At 38.5% G+C, this 20,282-nt stretch overlaps 1 protein-coding gene across 1 annotated transcript; it reads left to right on the top strand.

Moving 5' to 3' along the window:
• The first annotated feature begins 62 nt into the window (after positions 1-62).
• mertka (c-mer proto-oncogene tyrosine kinase a) lies at positions 63-20,143 on the top strand. The gene is made up of 19 exons (XM_042501583.2): positions 63-296; positions 1,451-1,766; positions 1,836-1,936; positions 2,018-2,188; positions 7,376-7,462; positions 7,566-7,681; positions 7,762-7,951; positions 8,716-8,861; positions 11,515-11,650; positions 13,025-13,175; positions 13,806-13,894; positions 13,999-14,094; positions 14,213-14,293; positions 15,011-15,103; positions 15,215-15,333; positions 15,435-15,544; positions 15,659-15,818; positions 16,778-16,914; positions 18,409-20,143. Exons 1-19 carry the CDS (start codon positions 212-214, stop codon positions 18,872-18,874), a joined length of 2,850 nt encoding a protein of 949 aa, XP_042357517.2. The 5' UTR covers positions 63-211; the 3' UTR covers positions 18,875-20,143.
• The last annotated feature ends 139 nt before the right edge of the window (positions 20,144-20,282 follow it).

Raw genomic sequence — 20,282 nt, 5'->3', positions numbered from 1 at the left:
GTGGAAAAAAGTTAACTTTTTTTTCTCTCTCCAGCTGAATTTGATCTCGGGTCAACAACTCTTAACACAAGCCTCAGTGAAGCCACTCTAGCGGGTGATGTTGGATATTGTCGGAGTTAAAGTGTCCGGTCCCGCTCTGAACGCATAGAAGCAAACAACGTTTCCAGCCTGTTGCGGGACAGAAAGCAGCAGTGAAGAGCTCAGACTGGTCATGGCAAACAAGTCTTCTCCAGGCTGGTTTGGAGTCTTTCTCTCTACAGCAACCTTAGCCATTATTGTGGGGAGCCCGGTCAGCGGTGAGTTGTTTATTTTCTTGTGTTTTTCTGCAGTAACTTCATGTCCCTCTCAGTGGGCTCTCGGGCTGAACTCGATCAAATGCACAGCAGGGGCCCAGCTCTCTTCTCAGCAGCTGGAACAGATTTAAATACTCATTCAAAAAAGATTTATATCAGCCGCTGGAAAAGTTTAAAGGAATTTTTCTTGCTAGACTTACAGAAAGTCCTGATAACAAACTGAAAAAGGCAGAGTCCTGAGTTGTTGTTGCTGTTTTGTTATCATAGCACTACAAGCTATTTTACTCTAGCTTTTTTTTTTATTATGGTAATAAAATGTGGCTCACTGTTGTAGACTGGAATGTGACAGTAAATAAACCACTTTAAAATACTCAAATGGTAAAGAGCAGTAGTTCATAAATGCTAAGTGTTTCTTTAAATTTGTGGCCTAATTTTTCTATTTGTCTTTCAAAAAACCGACACACACTTTAAGTTACAAAATTAAATCGAATCTGCTTTCCCTTTTTTTTAAAAAACTAGCAGATCTGATAAGTGCTGAAATGATCAGTGAATTAATTGATTAATGATCACAGAAAATTTATTGTTGTTAGCATGCACTTGGTTTGCTTAAAATCATCCAATAAATTATTAAATTACTATAAATTAAAACATTTTTTAAGCTCAAAGTCCAAAAATTAATTGGTCAAAGTTTATTAAATACCAGGATTTGACTTCTTAGATGTCAAATAATTGACTTTTGAGTTGTTGGTCAAACAAAAGAAACCATCTGAAGACATTATTTTGAGCTTTAAGTAATTTTGATCATTTTTTGCTATTCTATTTATCAGTTATTTAAATAGAAAGATGAATCGATTATGAGAAGAATCATTCAAAAGAATCCTGAAACTGTCAAACGTTCATGATCTTTGCTACTTCATTGTGGTTTTGTGAACATTTTGATGTAAACATGACCCAAGTCTGTCACTATAGATGTCAAATCTTTTGTGCTATTTATCTCAGGTAGAATATTGTGCTTTAACATGATAAAACCGTGTTTGTGTGTGTGTGTGTGTGTGTGTGTGTGTGTGCACGTGTGTAAACCAGGAGCCATATTTTCCCCTTGAACGCTGCCAATGCTACATGCATTAGTATAACTTCATGTCTCCCTCTGTAAACAGCTCAACATCTGAGGGGCCGGTTCCACCGTCCCACCAGGACTTCTGAGCCTCTTGTGATTCCGGCCCGTGTTTCAAAGGTTTACCTGACCCCTGATCAGCTCAAACGGCTGCACTTCAAACCCACCATTGGCACCATCCAGCTGTCAGAGGGTCATGAAGCTAAATTCAACTGCTCCATCGACATCCCAGATGCCAGGCTAGAGCCCCCCATCCTCTGGGTGAAGAATGGCCAGGAACTGGTAGGAAGTGAACAGGTGGTGATCAACGAGCTCCAGACTGTCACAGATGGGGTCACAACTCTCCTCTCTACTGTCAGGTATGTAACACATGGAGGTGAAAGTGACAGTTTGATTACACAGACTGACAGGTGTCCTCTGTATTACAGAATTAATCACGTGCAGCGAGTGGATGCAGGAGAGTATCGCTGCAGAGTGAGCGTCAGCACGAGGATAGTAGAGTCTCAGCCGATCACTATCGAGGTGGAAGGTGAGTTTCAACATGGTACAAGCGCTGGAAGCTTCTTGTGGCATCCACAGTTTTCATGACACTTCTTTAATCTACCTGTAGGTTTACCGACATTTATCCAGCAACCAGAGGACAGAAATGTAACCAGAAGCTCACCTTTCACATTGTTATGTGAGGCAGTCGGACCTCCAGATCCTGTTCAAATCCGCTGGCTCCGTGATGGATTAGCTGACAGTGACTTTCATTTCTCCCCCAGCAGCTACTCTGTGTCAGGTGAGACGCAACACCATCTCTGTCTCTTTCTCACACAAACAGAGTACATGTGTTTCACAGTGATCCACTTAATAACATCTATACACTCCTTCCCTCATGACGCCTGTTACTGTTGAGGTGGTCTCTAAAGAGGAGTTTCTTGCTGTTCTCCTCACACATCGTCTAAATGATCAGAATATGACTCAACATAAAGCTGAATGTCACCTTGAATCAGACAGAAAGATGTGCTAACATAAGATTTTGGTCCTGTGTCAGTCTAAAATATGTTAAGGGAGCCAAAGAAGTAATTCCCTCTGGTAGAAAGACTTTAAAAGTGCTCCTTAAAAGTCTATTTCATCAGTGTCAAATCATTGAAAGTGCTTTTTGATCTAGCTTTATTTGTGGGTTTGTTTTTTTGTAAAATTTCTTTTTACTGTTAGAACTCCTTGCTTGTAGAAGAAGTTGTAAAAAGAAAACTAGAACGAACACACAAGCTATAGCTTCTTAAAAGAGTTCATTAGTTTCACGTTGGTTTAATGTGTAATCTGTGACTTAATGTGGAAACATTGATTTAAGACAGATGAAGGGAAATTTGACTCTGATAATTGGACTTGTGGGTTAACATAACATTGTCAGTGGTTTCTGTTCTGCCTTGCCTCCGCTGCCTCAGCTTCTGATTACGAGATTTATCACCACAGTCTGTGTCACTGGGGCCTCTCGCTGCACTGCTGAATGGTTAACTGCGGTTGTTCACGCATGGTCAGTGGCTTTTGTAACACCTTTCTGCTAGCTGTATACTAAAGACAATGTGACACATGTGGGGGGAAACTAAACAGCTGAATTGCAATGCTTGCTGTCTGATTAAGGACTGTCCGTCATCTATGTCTACATCAGAATGACTTTGGTCATTTTAAATTATATGTTTATTTATGGTGGAGGAAGGGTCGTGTATTTCCTTCAGCTACTCATTAGAGACTCCAGAAAAAATATTTGTAATTTCTGGAAGGGTTGACATTTAGGTTGGAATATATTTACTGTCTTGCCAAGACATAAGCAAGAAGATTGTTACCTCTCTCTCTAATGTACTGTATTAGCTAACAGCTGGTTAGTTTAACTCAGCATAAAGACTGGAAACTGGAAACAGCTGGCCTGGCTCAACCCAGAGGTAACAAAGATCAATGCCAGGTAACTAGGCCAAAAATAGACCTGCACTTAACCACTGATCAGAAACATTGCTTTTGCACTTTACTGTTTTGTGCGGATTAAGCAAATATTGTGTTAATAAGTTACTTTTAAGGAGCTCATAGCTTGAGTGGATTTTGTTCCCTCTGAACACAGGACAGCCGTTTCCCCTGTTGCCAGTCTTTGAGCTAAGCTAACTGCTAGCTGCTGAGGTTGCAATCTTCTCATCTAACTTTTGACATGGAAAAAAATAAGCATTTATCAACATTTTAAACTGTTGCTTTAAAATAGGCTAGACACTGACAACAATTTTGTTGTCATTTCCCTAAAATTTTAGCAAATAGTTAACAAGTGACCATTACAATTTCCTAAAGGCTGAGTCGACATGTTCAAATTGCTTTCTTTGTTGGATCAGCAGTCTGAAAGCCAAAGATATTTACTTTGATAACAGAACAACAAAAAAATAATAAATATTCACATTTTAGAAGCTGAAGCATGAATGTGTGGTTGGAAAAAGGACTTTTAATTGATTATCCAAATTGTTGGACATTGAATGACTTATCAATAAATCAACTATTCATTTCAGCTCTATATTAAGGATAATAACTATGCAACTTGATTATTTTCACGAGTATAATGAATATATAAGTCAAGGGAAGTTGTAAGAAGAGTTTAGGTTTGAGTTTTAATTTCATGTTATGCTCCTGAAATTACATAGCAGTCTTTTCAATGTGGACTCTCCCTTTATATGGCCCCAGCTGCCCTCCTCTTGAAAGCAAACATTTGTTATTAGAAGCATAACCTTTCTGCTCTGTATACTCTAACCCTTCATTTGCAGCTCACCGCAGGCTAAGCGCTGCCGCTGCAGCCAGCGAGCGCTGATACAGCCTGAAGCTGAGGGGTTAAAGGTTCAGAGCTATGCTCTGGTCCAGCATGTGCAAGGGCCTGGGCAGCAAGGGGATGGGGGGCTGTACAGGGAGTCTGTTCGGGGGTTGGCTCCGGGGACAAAGACCTTATTCACGGGACGGCCCACGACCCAGCAGGGAGGGGCCGGACACAGAGGCTGCAGGCTACCATAGCTCTGTGCAAGACCAAATATTGGCACAACAAAACAGTGTAAACCCACTTTTTTGTACCTCATGTATACTATGAGTCCAGGGCTCCTCTTCCACTACAGCTTGGATACCATGATATCATCAGAGCTTTGTCACATGAAGTGGTACATGAGTGTTTGTTTTATTTAGAGAGCCATTAGCCTGCACTTTGATTGCTTAAAAATCAAACTGATAAATCTATTGGGATTTAATTTATATTATGGCTTTGTTATCCACTTTTCATTATTTTAATTTGTGTCAGGACAACAGGTGGATACATGTTTTGGCACTTCAGCTTAAAAAAAAACAAAACAAAAAACTGAATCAAATGTGGTGCACCGTAGTAAAGAATGAAAAGTCGTAGGCTTAGTTGTACCCTGACAGAGCAGTTTGGCTATATTTGCTGCCTGAATACAAAAATGGAAAAAACACAGACATCTCAGGCAGCTCAGTAAGCTGGAGAGCTCCCCTCCATAATTTGTGATGTTTCCATTTGAGCTGCCAAGCCATCTATTTTTATTACAGTGCTGTTGCTTTTTGTTTTGATTTATTTGCCAAGTAAAGTGAAAGCAGAAATGCTTGTGACTGAACGTTATTCATTTCCTTAAAAAGAATTTTGTCTTAAATAAGTTGATATGACTGACACTTTAACACAGATGCTGGGCAAAGGATCCATTTATGAAACAGATCCTGCAGCAGCATAACCCGCCCCTCTGTTTGTCATATATTACAACAGTATTTTGGTAAAACAATGATGAGTGTTTCCAATCTACATTATTTTGGGACCATTCATTGTTTTACCAAAATACTGTTTACCAAGTACATGCTTCCATGTTGCTCTGTGACACTCAGCTCTGTTAGTAGTACCCTATTTAGCCATACTTAAACACTATAATGAGTGTTTAGAATAACTCATCTGATATCTGGACAGAAGAGAAGTGGATAATGCTTCAGGGAATAAGAGAAGTTTTTGTGGTGAATTTTCCACTTTTAAAAACCATAGTCCCTAATAATTTTAACATCATCACGATAACAAAAAGCAAATATCAGACTATATGCAGCATTGTTTTAAGTCCTCAAGGCTTAATATTAAGCACTCAAAAGAGTCCTAACTTTTACAAAAGCTAAGGCAACCAGTGGTGTTATGACAGTTACTGGCTTGATTGTTTTCTGTTGTCACTTTGCTCTTTGGTAAAATACAAAAAGAATGATCAGTTTCATTTTGGTTGACAGTGAAAGCTGCTCAGTGCCTTCACTGCCCAAGCCATCTGTTTGCCATGCAGTTTCAAATGAGGCATGAGGTAATTACATTTGCACAGCGTGGCTGGAAAGGACCTGATGTGTTTGCACATTACTCTCAGTTTAAACTTCAGGGACAGTTCACCCCAAAATCAAAAATCTGTTTTTTCTCTTACCTGTAGTGCTGCTTATTGATGTAGATTGTTTTGGTGTGAGTAGCCGAGTGCTGGAGAGTCGGCCGTAGAGTTGTCTTTCTTCTCTGAAATATATTTTGAGGAGGTGGCACTCGACTTGTGTTGCTCAAAGTGTCAAAAATACATTTGAAAAACGAAACAGCAATGTCTCTTTCCAGAAATAATGAATCAGTTACTCAAGATAATCCACAAACCTTGTTATGAGCAATTTCATGTAGGAACTATTTTCTTTCTGACAAACTACACCCAACAACTATATCACTGCACAGAAAGAAGCGTCTCCTGCATCTACTACATGTACTGCTAACTCGCTTACCTCCGCTGAGCTAGCTAATGTTCCAGCTCAGCCGATGATGACCCCATTGATGTTTACATCTCACGTTGTCACCAGACTCTCGTCCATGAGTAGTTGCATGCCTCAGTTTGCACAGTGATACGGTTGGCAGGTGTAGTTTAGTAGAAAGAAAATGATTCCTACATGAAACTGTTTACAACAAGGCATATGGATTATCTTGAGTAACCAGGTTATGATTTCTGTGAAAAAAAATTAGTTTTTTGTTGTTTGTTTGGTTTTTGGCATTTTGAGCACCTTAAGCCGAGTGCCATCTTGTTCCATTATATTCTCAAGACGATAGATATCTCCACAGTCTTCAACACTCGGCAACTTACAGCAAAAGAATGTAGATTGATTAATAGCACTGCAGGTAAAAGTAAAAAAAAAATGTATTTTTGATTTTGGGGGCTGAGCTGTCCCTTTAAACATCAGTTTTATTGATGTTGTTGTATTGTTATTATTGTTTTATTGTTTTATTTTAGATGTCTAATTTGAATGTAATTTATAAATGATTTAACTTAATAATTTAAACCAATCTTCTAAGCATGCTTTAATTTTGAGCGAACAAGTGAAAGCCTGGTGTAGTCGGCGTTTGAAAAGCGAAGCGCTCTTTATTCCGGTTTTCCTGAGGAGATGATGAGAAAGTAAAGAGGTCTTGATATTCTGCAGAATGTAAACAAAACATCCCAAGTTGTTTCCAGTCATCTCTCACAGGCTGTTCTGTGATAAGCTTTGTGTAAAGGTTTCCGAGATAGAGACACTGGAAAACAGAGCACAAAAGGGACATTATTCAGCAGCTGTCCCAGTCCTATTCTAACTGGGCAGATCTGTGGCTGCTGAAAGACAGGAATTGTGTATCCAGGAAAAGAGACCCAGCAAAAGCATTGTGAGCACAGTGCATTGCACTAGAGAGGCTCAATTTGATCCTACTGCATGAGGTACAACTGTGTGAACTTTTGAGGTGTAAAAAAGGAGTGAGTCATCAGAGAGAAATCGCTTAGTTTGTCCAAACGTAGGACATGATGACAATGTGTCTGGCTGGCTTGTACTTCAACTTTTCCCCAGTACTGAAGAACAATAACACAATTATCAAAACATTTAGCTCTATCCTGACGTTTAGTATTGTAAATTTGAACATCGAACATTGTCCTCTCAAATGTTGCAGGTGTGGACAAGTACACTCAGTTCAGCTGTGAAGCATACAACATGAAGGGCGTCACCACCTCCAGAGAAGCAAATATCAACATTAAAGGTAAAACTGGGTCTTCTGGGGGCTGTTAGGCATTCAAAGAGGTTTTCATGCTCTGCAAGCTGACCAGGTTAGTTAAAAAGTGGGTTTTTTTGGTATTTTGTAGTGCTTCCCGGCCCTGTTTCTGATGTAACTGTGACAGAGAGGCAGTCAAATAAGTTGATGTTGAGCTGGAGCCCCGGACAGGATGGTTTCTCTCCTCTAACTAAATGCCACATCAGGGTAAGCCAAACATCTGTACAAAGAGGACAGTCACTAAATTTCCTCAGATTGTTCCTCATACGTTTGTTGTTCCATCTCAGGTTAAAGAAGTGAGTCGGAGGCAAGGGGAGGTAATGACCACCAGGTTCATCAATGTCACAGTGCCACCTTTCCAGAGCGAAGTCCCTGGGCTGCAGGCGATGACATGGTACAACTTGAGCGTTTCCTGCAGCAATGAGGTGGGAGCCTCTCCAGTCACCGTGTGGATCCAGAGCAACACTACAGAGGGAGGTATGTGAGTTTTCAGGAGCCATATATCAATTTTCAGGTGGAATTTCTTTGTACAGTTGATGATACACCAGCAGATTCTGGGCGCAGGTACGTGGCTGCAGCATGGGAAATTGATCCAAAATCTAATTAAATCCATCCCTGTACATGTTTGAATTCACAAGGATGAGACTGTTTGCCTCAAAAAGCACCTTGGATATTTACTTTTCAGAAGAACCTGTGTTATGCCGTCTTCTTCTCATAGCAGATTCCTGTTTAGGTTTCAGAAACGTAGAACTATGTAATCAGCTGTCTACTTTCCCATCCAAAAAATGCTAAATGTGAGGCTCCTCGCAGGGACAGCGTGTTATAACTGGAATTTACGGAAGTTACACAACTACCTGCTCTGCTTGTGGCATGTTCCCCTCACAAAAAATGTCTTATCCACTAAAATCCCTTGTTTTCCTGAAGGGTAACAGGAAATAGGAGTGGTCTCACTGAGAAAACACAAAGTACTTACTAGGTGGAGCTGCTTTCAATTTCCTTCCTAGACCCACCACAGGGGATATTTTAGTTGAAAGATGTGATACACTGTGCCAGGAAGTGACCACATACCAAACTGAAATCAAAGATTTCAATGGAGGGACAGTCTCACTCTCTCTTTTCGATTTTTGTTTTATAGGTTGGCATTTTAAATGAAAGCTACAGATTTTTTCCTAACACTTGACAATGTCTTAATCCCCCTGTTTCACATTTCTCGTCACATTTTGTTGCATTTCTCATTTCAGTGCCATCAGTTTATCCTCGAAATGTCACAGCACAGCTGAATGAGTCTTGGCTGGTGGTCAGGTGGAAACCTCCCCCAGATGATAAGATAAATGGCATCCTGCGTGGTTATGATGTTATCGTCAGACATGGCACACAAGTAAACAAGGTGAGCTTCCCGACAACACTGTAATTAAATATTTAGCCTTTTGGGAATAATGTTTTACTGAGTGTTTCCTTGTTTATGTAGCGATCACAATAACTGACTGTTAACCAAATATAAATTGGAATTAAGAAGAAATACATAAAAAGCTAGAGTAGCAACTGATGTATTACACGCACTGGAGACACAAATTAGTAGGTAATTAGTAGTTAGTAGGTAACCACTTAAGAAATTTCCCATATTTTCTTAGATATACATACTCATACATACATGTACACATACAGTATATGTAGTGCATGCATGAACAAACATAAACATACACGACTTATTATATATAGCAATGTCTAGTTTATTTATCGAGACCAAAAACATTTTTTGTACCAGGCTGTGAGCTATTTCTGCTGTAAAGTTGGGCATTTTAATGTGGGGGTCTGTGGGGATTTACTCTGTTTTGCATCCTCAAGTGGTCATTTGAGGAACTTCCATTTTTGGCACTTCTGCCTTGGTTTCAGCTTGTAGCCTCTGAGGTTGCTTTAGACTGAACTTGACAAAGTCAAAAAAGATTTGCAACTCATTTTGGACTTAAATACCAATGACTTGACATTGACTTGAGCTTTTTGACTCAAAAATGTTTGATACCTTCCCCCAAGCCAACAAGAGAAAGTTGTGAACATTTTTCCAATATGAGATGAGTTAAACAACAAGACAGGACTGAAACATAAAATATTCATTCTGTTGTGCCAGTGGTTAATAGTGCAATATGTTATTAAAGGGCAATGTCAGCACTACTACTGCATGATTAATTCAGTTGTACTTGTTTTAACAAATAAATTCAAACTTTTAAAAAGCAATCATACTTTTTGTAAATTTACTTTTTTTAATTAGTCTGTTGTTAAAATGGCATTTCATTTGGTGAAGAGCACACTATGACTTATTTCGTGCTCAAGACTCAAAGTTTAGGACTTGACTTGGGACTTGTGTGCAAAGACTTGAGACTTACCTGGGACTTGTAAAACAATCCCACCTCTGTCTAATACAGACATTAAGGTATACGTGGAGAAGTATCAGTGTAGACATTTCTACAGGTACAGTGCATATTCACGATATACCGCATAATTATTGTATAAGCAATATGAACAATAGTTATGCTATTGTTCATACTCATGTTTGTGGTGTTATCGTTATGATTTCTTCTTTTGTGAAAGCTGGTTTTTTTTTAAACAATTCTGATAACAATGACTCATGGATGACAAATATGAAAAGAATGCGTCTGACATATTTGGGAATAAGTGATCCTCCCTTTGTCCTGCCTACTGAACCAGAGGTCAGCTTCCCTATTATCTCTGAACAACAGTTTTCCACTCCTCTCGATGGATCGAGAAGGCAGGGAAAGTCATTTATGAGAAGTGCCTCTTTTTTAGATACACTCTCTAATAAATAGCGCAGTTTATTTTAATAACAATTTCTTTTGTATGCATCAAGTTCCGGTGCATTTTTCCATGATGCTGTTTTTGCCGACTCGTGCTTCTGTTACTATGTGAGTGCTCTCTGATACAATATTGTGTTTCCCGTCCTTCCTGTCCAAGGACTTAAAGGAAGCTGATTGTGTGAAAGCTGGCAATCTGTGTTTTTCTTTCTTCAGCATGTGGCCTTGAGTCATCGTAGAGTGAATGGAATATGAATACAACGGGATGTGTACTGTAGGCCCAAATGTCCTAATGTGTTGTCTAGTCAGGTGGTGATGTCATAACACAAAGGCTTTGTAATAGTGGAATTAACTGGAAATGTGCAATGCATCTAATCCTTAGTCCCACCTGCACCTGTACAACTGTAAAACTGAAATAAATAGTTCAGATAAACCAATTATCTTTAAATTACAGGAATAAATAGTTCCTATTGCTCACAATTGTGTGTTTCATGGTAGAAGTCGTGTTGTCATAATCTTGTTTTGAATCTGAGGTTGATTTCCAAAATTTACATTTAACATTTAACCACACGTTGGCCACTGATTGGTGCCACAGACGTGATAGACCGTAAATCATGGGTTCAGAGTTCCCAGTCTGACCGTCAGCACATTGGGAGAGCAAAGGAACTCCACCGTGCGGTGTTGTGAAATGCAACGCTATGTCTGTCACATGTTCCCTCCCTTTGCAGCACATGAGCTTATACAGAAAGTTGGTCACCTTCCCTTTTTTTCGTAGGGAGTTTCATTATATACAATAATATTCACTGGTATACAGTTCCCCGGAATTTTCCAAAAAGGTTTGACACTGTAAGTGAAAACAGATTTAATAGACGTTTTAATTGCATTTCTCGTTTGTTATAGTGATTTAAGGTCAACTGAGAACAAAAGAGGAGACATAGTGAAAGGAAATGGCATGCAGCAAAGTTGTTGACTGAGACGTTACACAAATGTACAAGATGTTCCTCAGCGTGCTGTTCCAACTGAGTGTCACTAAAATATTGTCTCCTTTAAAGGACAATCTGCTTCCCTTTCAGTTTAAAGACGTACCTTATTGTATCATTAAAACCGCAGTGTCTTCAGGTTAACTCCACAAAGACATTTACCTTAAAATCAGTTTTTAAGAGGAATCTAATTATATACATGCAACAATCCACATTTGAACTGTCTCTGTTGTTATGCTGTGTGTTTTTTCAGGTCCACAGTTACACCACCATGGCCTATGTAGATCTGCAGGAATTCAACACAACCTACAGTGTAGAGGTGGCTGCATGCACGCAGGCAGGGAGCGGCATGGTCAGCCCACCAGTCTGGGTGTTTGTGCCAGAGGACAGTAAGCTGCTCTGTTGATTTATCTCATCATCTGGAAACTGTTAACTTTCTAAACTGACCAGCATAGTTCAGCTGATGTTTTGTACGATACTAAAACAACATAACTGCCGTAAGAATGGACACAGCGCTTATGAAGGCTTGATGCTGTATTTTTAGCAGCACTAGCAGCATGGCTCTAGGGATGGCAGTGTCCATTATACTATCAACTACTTCGGTACAGATTGAAATCTCAACAGCTATAGGATCGATTGACATTAAATTTTATGTCCACATTCATGATCCCCAAATAATGAATAGCAATTAGCTTATTTAATTACCTGACCTTTCATTAGGTCAAAATTAAAAAGGCAAAAAATGACATTCCCACCATCCTCAGTTGTACTTTGTCTTCAGTGTAAATGAGCATATTAACATGTTGATATTGTTAGAGTTGCAACCACTAATTGATTAGTTGTCATCCATAAAATTGATTGTCAGCTCATTTGTAAATGATTAATCAGTTTGAGTATTTTGTAGATGAATGAAATGTTAAAATTCTCAGATTATGTTTTTTTTTAATGTGTATATAATCTGGTTTCTTCACTCCGCTGTGACAGTAAACTGAATATTTTTTGGTTGTCGACATATGTAGTTGTACATTTGTGGACGTTATCTTGGGCTTTTGGAAACACTGATCAACATTTCAAATTTTCTGACATTGTATAGACAAAACAACATCGAAAAAATTATCTACAGAATAATCGACAATGACAATAATTGTTAGATGCAGCCACAATGTCAGTATGAGAATGTAAATTAGCTGATGTTAACATTTAGCTCACAGCAACGTTTTGTGTAGTACACACCTCACAGAGCCACCAGCATGGCTGTCTTGTGTAACCCTTTATTTTACAGGCCATTAATTATGTAGTAATTGTGTCATATTGTGAAGGAATTACAGAGAAACTACAGTAATTTAAGAAGTAAATACCAGTAGTGATGAGTTATAGGAGTAGAAGAACTTAGGAATTCTTGAGTAATGACACAGTAAAACTATAGCCAAATTAAGAGGTTGAGTGGGAAATTATATTGGAATTTATTAACCTTTCAGTAGAATTACTAGGAATTGCTGTAAAGTAATTACTCATTTTAGATAGTTTAGATAGATAGTTTGGATCCACAAAGAAGTCATTTATCTATAGACATGTTGCCATCTTAATTTTGGATGAAAAATAAACTAACATGAGTTGACATAATATTGCTACAGTGCTATTATATGCTATGGTAATACCATTCAGATAACTAATCGAGAATGTCATGTTTTAGTTATCCCATTTTGCTGAATGTTTTTTTTTTTTTTTTTGGATCATGCTCATTGTTTCTTCTTCTGTCTCAGAATTTGTGGTGCACCCATCGTCTAGCCCTGACACCACAGTTCCAGACTCAGTTTATGTTGTGCTGGGTGTTGTGTGCGGTTTCTGCCTTCTGCTGCTTCTTCTCTGGGGCGCTATCTGTGTACACAACCGGACCTCTGACTCTTGGTTTGGGTATGTTGACAGTCCTTCACTCTCTGTGCAAACGCAGTGCTGATTTAATTACCAACCTTGCTTCAAATTTGATTGTCTTATCTTTGGAGTTGCTAGGAATTACTGTATGTGTGATTTGTGATCTTGAAGTTCATTATGTTTTGGTTGCTGGGGGCGTTGCTTAATCTTTCTCTAGTGGCACACTGTAGTAGCACTTTAAAAAACTGAACACTTCCGGACTCTGTTAATAAACTTCCTCTTGCTTCCTCTTAATCACCATAGACTGCACCTGAGGTCTGTAATAACTCTGCAGCTGCAGTAATGCACAAGAACCAGCTGTTAATTCTTTGGAATTCATTATTCTGAAGAGTGTGACTCAGTCTTGCCACTCAGGATATGGACAGGAATGTGTCACAGGCTGCTGCTCAGATAGGAAAACACCATGTGACCCCAAAGTCAGGAAGGCAGCCACTCAGAGGGTTTCCTCACTGTGACCATCACTTCAGTTCACCCTCCTGTGTGTGTGTGTGTGTGTGTGTGTGTGTGTGTGTGTGTGTGTGTGTGTGTGTGTTTGTGTGCTATTACTGAGCTGTAGTAGCATTAATAATTATCTGGCTGTTCAGCTTTCGCTGTCACTGTCTCCCCCTGCAGGCGGCTGTTTGGAGGTGGAGAGAAGCTGCAGCCGTTTGTGGAGTACAAACCCCAAAGATCCTACAATCGATCAGCCGTAGGAATTACACGTATGTTCTTGAATATTACTGTGGAAAATGAGCATGTTTGCAAAGATTTATGTTGCTATGCTGAGGGCACATTTTTAAAAAGCCTGGGTGGGTCCTCTCTGCAGTTGGGAACCTCGGTGTTAGCGAAGAACTCCAGGCAAAACTTCAGGATGTGATGGTCATGAGGACATTGCTCTCCATAGGAAAGGTTCTTGGAGAGGGTGAGTGAGCAGTTTGAGAAATGTGCATTCATAAGAAGCATTCACATCTGCATGATTATACACAGATAATGACACATGTTGTGCAAAGTATGAAGTGTTTGTTGTCTCATTTATGTAGGTGAATTTGGGTCTGTGGTGGAGGGACATTTAAGACAACAGGATGGAACATCTGAAAAAGTTGCTGTGAAGACGATGAAATGTGAGTTTTCCATCACTAAAAACATCCTTTAACCCTTTGAAACCTGGATCAACATCACTTTTCTTTTGCTGCTTTCAGACGCCTTTCGCAAGTATTTAACCCTTTGTACTATAGAAATCCTCTGTGCAATTATTCAAATGTGCATCATTCATTCAACTCTTGAATGTAGGTTATATTTAACATGGAACAAATGTATGTATTGGTTGTTGCTGGTACTTTTTTCCTACTTTCTATAATTCTCTATGCTTGGCATCGGTGCTTCTGTAATAAAGCACAATCCCCCCCCCCAGGGATAAATAAAGTGTTTCTGATTCTTCTCTAAAAATAAGGGGGAAAAGGCATTGACCAACTTGGTAATAAATGTTCCAAAAATAATAAGAAATTAGTAGATTTCAAAAATTGTTTTTGAAAGGCTAGGGAAAATGTCTAGAAAACTATATTTGTACTTTTTGTAATTACATATTTCAAATATGTTACTAAACTATATTTAAGCACTAATATATACTTTTTTAAAAATATATATTAAGGGAAATTGTCTTGCACTTTTAAAAAATGTTTTGCTAATTCTCCGGTCATTTCTCCTGTGGTTGCTCATTGCCATCTTCCCATGCTTTTGAAAGAAATCAAGCCAATTTGCTCAGGTTTCAAAGGGTTAATCATCTATAAACTACAAAACAAGAAACAATTGATAATTTTTACCTCTCTTTTTTCAAACAGTGGATAGCTTTTCTCAAAGGGAGATTGAAGAGTTCCTGAACGAGGCGGCCTGCATGAAAGATTTCAACCACCCTAATGTCATCAGACTGCTCGGTAGGAGCACTACCTCTTTAAAGTATTGTTGAATCCCACTTCTCTGTTCTCTGCTCCGCTTTCATGTGCACATCCTTACATTGGTCCTCTATACTGACTTGTCATCTTTAGGCGTGTGCTTGGAAGTAGGATCCGGACATTTTCCCAAGCCTATGGTCATCCTGCCTTTCATGAAATATGGAGATCTACATAGCTTCCTGCTGCGCTCACGCCTGGGAGAGAGTCCAGTGGTAAGATTTCAGCCAAACACTGAAATAGATCCCAGCTCTTAAAATATATATTGTAAGACTAAACTTCTAATTATTTTGTTGCCTGTCTCTTTTTCACACAGTTTTTGCCCACTCAGACACTCCTGAAGTTCATGGTTGACATTGCGTTGGGTATGGAGTATCTCAGTGGTCGTAACTTTCTGCATCGTGACTTAGCGGCTCGCAACTGCATGTAGGTTGCAAATACTTTTTTTAATAGTCAGTAAGACAAAAGGACTAAAGGTCAGTCTGCCACTGTAGGAGGTTTATTGTTTATTCTCAAGTCCATTCCTTGTTTGTCTCCCAGGCTGCGTGATGACATGACAGTATGTGTGGCAGACTTCGGGTTATCTAAGAAGATCTACAGTGGAGATTACTACAGGCAGGGAAGAATAGCCAAAATGCCTGTAAAATGGATTGCAGTGGAGAGCCTGGCAGACAGAGTTTTTACAGTAAAGAGTGACGTGGTAAGTACCTCCATCTGCTGGTGTCACTTCCAGTATAAAACAGGCACTGCTATACATGGTACTGTCAACTAAAAACAGAACTGACACCTCATCTTCACTATGTGTTTACTGTCTGAATTTCAAAATCCTGTAAGCTGGACACAGAGCAATCAGCTGATTTTGCACAGCGCTAATTACTCATCCTTCCTTTGAAAGGTAAAGATTTTGTTTTTTCCCACATCATGTATCAGTATGTGGCAATTTTAGGATTTTATTTATTTTTTTTGCTATTTTCCCTGATTTTGAAATTTTGGAACTCAAAAAGTTGTAGATTGAAATCCAATTATCTGAAGTGTCAGATGAAAAACAAAGGTCCTCTTTCGTGTTTTTGGCAAAAAGGCAAAACTCATGCAGCAAAAGGGGAGACACTAGTTGAAAGTGTAGTTTTTTTCTGGGTCAGTTTTGAGATTTAGGGCTTTTTTGCCCACATAACGTCTTTGTTCAGACTTGTGGAAAGAAAACTGCCAAAATACACATTTATATGCACAGTTTATTTAAGTTCAGGTTTATTTTCTGGAAATGTATCCAAAAAGAGCATATTTAAAAAGAAAATACCTGGTTTGCATATTTTAAACATAAAATTTCAGAAAACTAATACTAAATATAATTGTCTTTATTTAAGTAATCACCTGGGGAAGTTTCATGGTGATATCTATTAGTTAAAAGTTTTAGCCCATTCACCTGAATGGGGAAAAGATATTTTTATCCCCCCTACCACACCATGAAAAAGAAACCTGGAAATACGGGAAATGAAAACTGGAAACGAAAAGAAGGGCCAAATATATTCAAAATTCACACAGTTTGTAGTGAATTGAAAGCACACTTTCATGTCAGCACACTTTAAGCCAAAGGATTGATCCAGTGTTTTTCACATAACGTTAATAATGAAGTTAATGAAGTTAATATTCTGTGTCATGCAGTGGGCATTTGGAGTTACCATGTGGGAGATTGCTACACGAGGTATGACGCCATATCCCGGCATCCAGAACCATGAAATTTATGACTACCTTCTTGAAGGACAGAGACTGAAGCAGCCATCAGACTGTTTGGATGAACTGTGAGTGTTGTCACTTCTTAACACAAGTGTTGACTTGGGATTTGATTGTGTTGGAAGTAACCACATCAGAGTGAAAATAGACTGGGTGAAGTAGAACTGAACCATATTTGTCTAAAACAGGAATAGGAGGAATTTTGTGGTATAAAAAATGGGAGCTTAAAGCTGCAGTTTGTAACTTTTATTAAAAAAAGGAAAAAGAATAAGCTTTTTTGTAGTATTTGCTAAGACCTTATTAAACATATTTAATAAGTGTACTGTTTAGCTGTCAATTGAGAAAAATTGTGTGGCTATCTTAAAAACATTGCACTGCCTACCACCTGGAGCAAGTATTCTCATTTTACAGCTAAACGGTACACTAAAATATGTTTCTGAAAACATCTAAGGGAAGAAAAAGGCAATGCTGTAACAGAATCTTGAGTCTGTTTCACTGCCATTCATGAATAGTGACTGACCTGGTTGACAGGTAAGTTAGAGATTGCTCAGCTCTGATTTGTTGTTTTCCTTTAGCCATGGGGGATTCATGCAAATGTCATTAGGATCACTACAAGGAGGAACAACAAGAACATGAACCGTCTCATTTACTACTTTGTTGATACAGTGGCAGTAAATAGGACACAAATTAAAATTATTTTTAGAATTACCTACTGTAGCTTTAATAATTTTAAAAGATTTCATTAATGCAAGCTTTTCAGACAGTTAAAAAACATGGAAAAATGCTTGTGGTTAAAATGCAGTGACTTGCGTGTATCTGAGCTCACAGTACAACCAGCCAAAATGTAGTCTTCTCTTTTTTACTCTGTGTGAAAGTAAAATTTTTACACTAAATACCATCTTAGAAATTGTTTTGCTCTTGAAGTACTGATGTGCGTTCAGACCTTCAGTTCTCTTATTTTTGGCTACATTCGGTCCAGCAAACAACATCAGCCTTAAAAAAACCTTCTAAAACTGGACTGCTCTGCTCACCAGTGCCATCTGCAGTAAAAGCAGAAACTGAACTTGCAAATGTGTTTATAAAAGTTTATAATTCACTTAAATTAACTCTTTGAAACCCAAGCAAATTGTTTTGATTTAAAAAAATGTGCCAAAAAATTAGTTAAAAAAAATACCTCAAGAAAAGCTAAAAAAAATAAAACAAAACAGGAAAATGGCCCCAAAAAAATCTGTCTTTAATTTAGATATTTTTCTGTAACATTTAAGATGAAATTATTATAATTATAAATACAGTTTTCTGGGAATTTTTCCTATTTTTGGATTATTTTCTAATTATCTTCCACTCTTAAAAAAAAAACAAATTTGTCAGGTGAATTTACTTGGAATTTGTGGGGCATTTCATGCCAAGTTGCTTATTTTCTTCTTTCTCCTATGTTTTCAAGAGCAACTATACCAATTTCATATAGCTTGTAAAAGGCATCTGAACACAGCACAAGAAAACTGAGTCCAAAAAGTCCAAAAACAAGGCTCTTCTGACACTCCTTTATATACCTGTGTGTCTAGGTATGAGATCATGTACAGCTGCTGGAGGGCCGATCCACTAGACCGACCGTTTTTTACCCAACTACGAGAAAGGTTGGAAAAGCTCACCGAAAAACTCCCAGAGTCTTTCAGCAAGGATGACATCATTTATATTAACACCAGCTTTCCTGAAGAGGACCCTGATGGAGAAACACTCCCTGCAGAACACCCTGTGTTCAACTCGTCACCTTCCTGCAGCCATCACGCAGCAGAAAACTCTGTCGTTACTGCGGACATTCACGGGAGCCGGGAGGATGAGGAGGATGAGGATGATGATGATGATGATGATCGCTATGTGGTGGTGATCTCCTCTGATTCCTCCCTCAGATCTCCTGCAGTGGACACTCCTCTTTTGTCAAGTGATGCTTTGAGTCAAGCAAATGGAGACATGGTTACTGATGCAACGGCTACACGTCACAGCTCAAGTGACACTTCTTTCCTGCTGTAAGGATTGGTACGCAGCAGATCAAAGCTGCAATAAAACTGCCACCATGGTTCATTGCACTGGGAGCACCTTGAGTTTTTCTGATGTGGACTTTTTTTTTGAAGAATTGTTACATATGCAGTTTATGCTTTACATGGCCAGCCTACATGTCAGTGTTAGGAATGTTGTCTATGTGTGTCAACATCAGACATGTTCATGCACATCTTCCATAAGCTTATGATACACTGAACTGTGAAATTGTTTACTGTATTGAATGTTGTGTTGCAATGTAAATATAGAAATGTACAGAATATTTGTAAAGTGATAGTATATACTGTAAAATAAATGATTCATAGATTTCTTTAAGACTACATTAAAATAAGATACATTTTGCCAAGATTCACAGATTTCCTCACATTGGTGACAGTCTCTTCACCATCATGTATATAAATGTTCTTTATTTAAGCAGGTAAAAGTCTCATTGAGATTCTCTTTTGCAACAGCGACCTGGCCAAGAAGGTAGCAGAAAACATAGTTACAACAATTAATACAAGCAGACAAATGTCACACAAATAAGCAAGCATAAAATCCAGTCAATATGAAACACAAAAACCAGTTGAATACATACAAATGTGCAATTGCTAAGTTCTGTTCAAACCTTGGGGACCAACATCAAGAAAATATTGGGAGCAGAGGCCATATTGGTTTTGTAAATTTAAATGATAAATATCAAAACTAAAAGTAGTAAAACCAGAAAGTAGCAGGCACAACTATAGGAAAGTAAAAGAGCTGCTCCAAAGTATTTCAGTGTAAGTATGAATATCAATTTATGTCTTCAAGATTTAATATTTCAATTTAGACATTACCTCTAAAAATCCCAATCACATACTGATGCATGTCAAATTTCTGCATAGAATGTATCTTACTTCCAGAAAGCTCCTAGCCTCTCCTATCTGCGAGCTCTGCCCTAATGGTGACACAGGGTCTTTTACACATATGTATTAGAATTGCAGTAACAGATTTTTGGAAAATGGTATCTGCAACCTTAACTGATCTGCTTAATATCGATGTGCAATGTTGTTCCAAGCTGTTTCTATTGAATGATACCTCCTCTCTAGATTTTTTATTTCACCAAATACTTGCACTTTTTGTTGGCCTGACAGCAGCAAAAAATTTTAGCACTCTGCTGGCAGCCTCCTTATTCTCTCTCTCTGAATCAACGGCTACAATCTTTACTGGATATTACATATGTGGAGATGTCAGAAGCAAAAATACATAATGCCAAACAATCAATCACCTGTGTCTGGGCTTCCCTCATTGACAAAGTGAAGGATCTTGTGTGCACATCTACTGCGTTATAGACCCTACATCTCTAATGTAACTTTATTTACTGTCAAGTTTTTTTTGATATTGTAACTGTCAGTTTTTCCTT

This window comes from Plectropomus leopardus, chromosome 13 (assembly GCF_026936395.1).
Source record: "Plectropomus leopardus strain MGB_pleo_1.0 chromosome 13, ASM2693639v1, whole genome shotgun sequence".
In the NCBI taxonomy this organism is placed as follows: Eukaryota; Metazoa; Chordata; class Actinopteri; order Perciformes; family Serranidae; genus Plectropomus; species Plectropomus leopardus.
Note: the sequence above shows the minus strand (reverse complement) of the source record. Positions and strands in the feature narration are given on the sequence as shown.

What these genes read in the sequence shown, in the direction of transcription:
- mertka (XM_042501583.2), top strand. Translation starts at nt 212, where the DNA reads ATGGCAAACAAGTCTTCTCCAGGCTGGTTTGGAGTCTTTCTCTCTACA. An exon ending in GGTGTTTGTGCCAGAGGACA is followed by an intron (nt 11,651 to 13,024) that starts GTAAGCTGCTCT and finishes CTTCTGTCTCAG; the next exon opens with AATTTGTGGTGCACCCATCG. An exon ending in ATCAGCCGTAGGAATTACAC is followed by an intron (nt 13,895 to 13,998) that starts GTATGTTCTTGA and finishes TCCTCTCTGCAG; the next exon opens with TTGGGAACCTCGGTGTTAGC.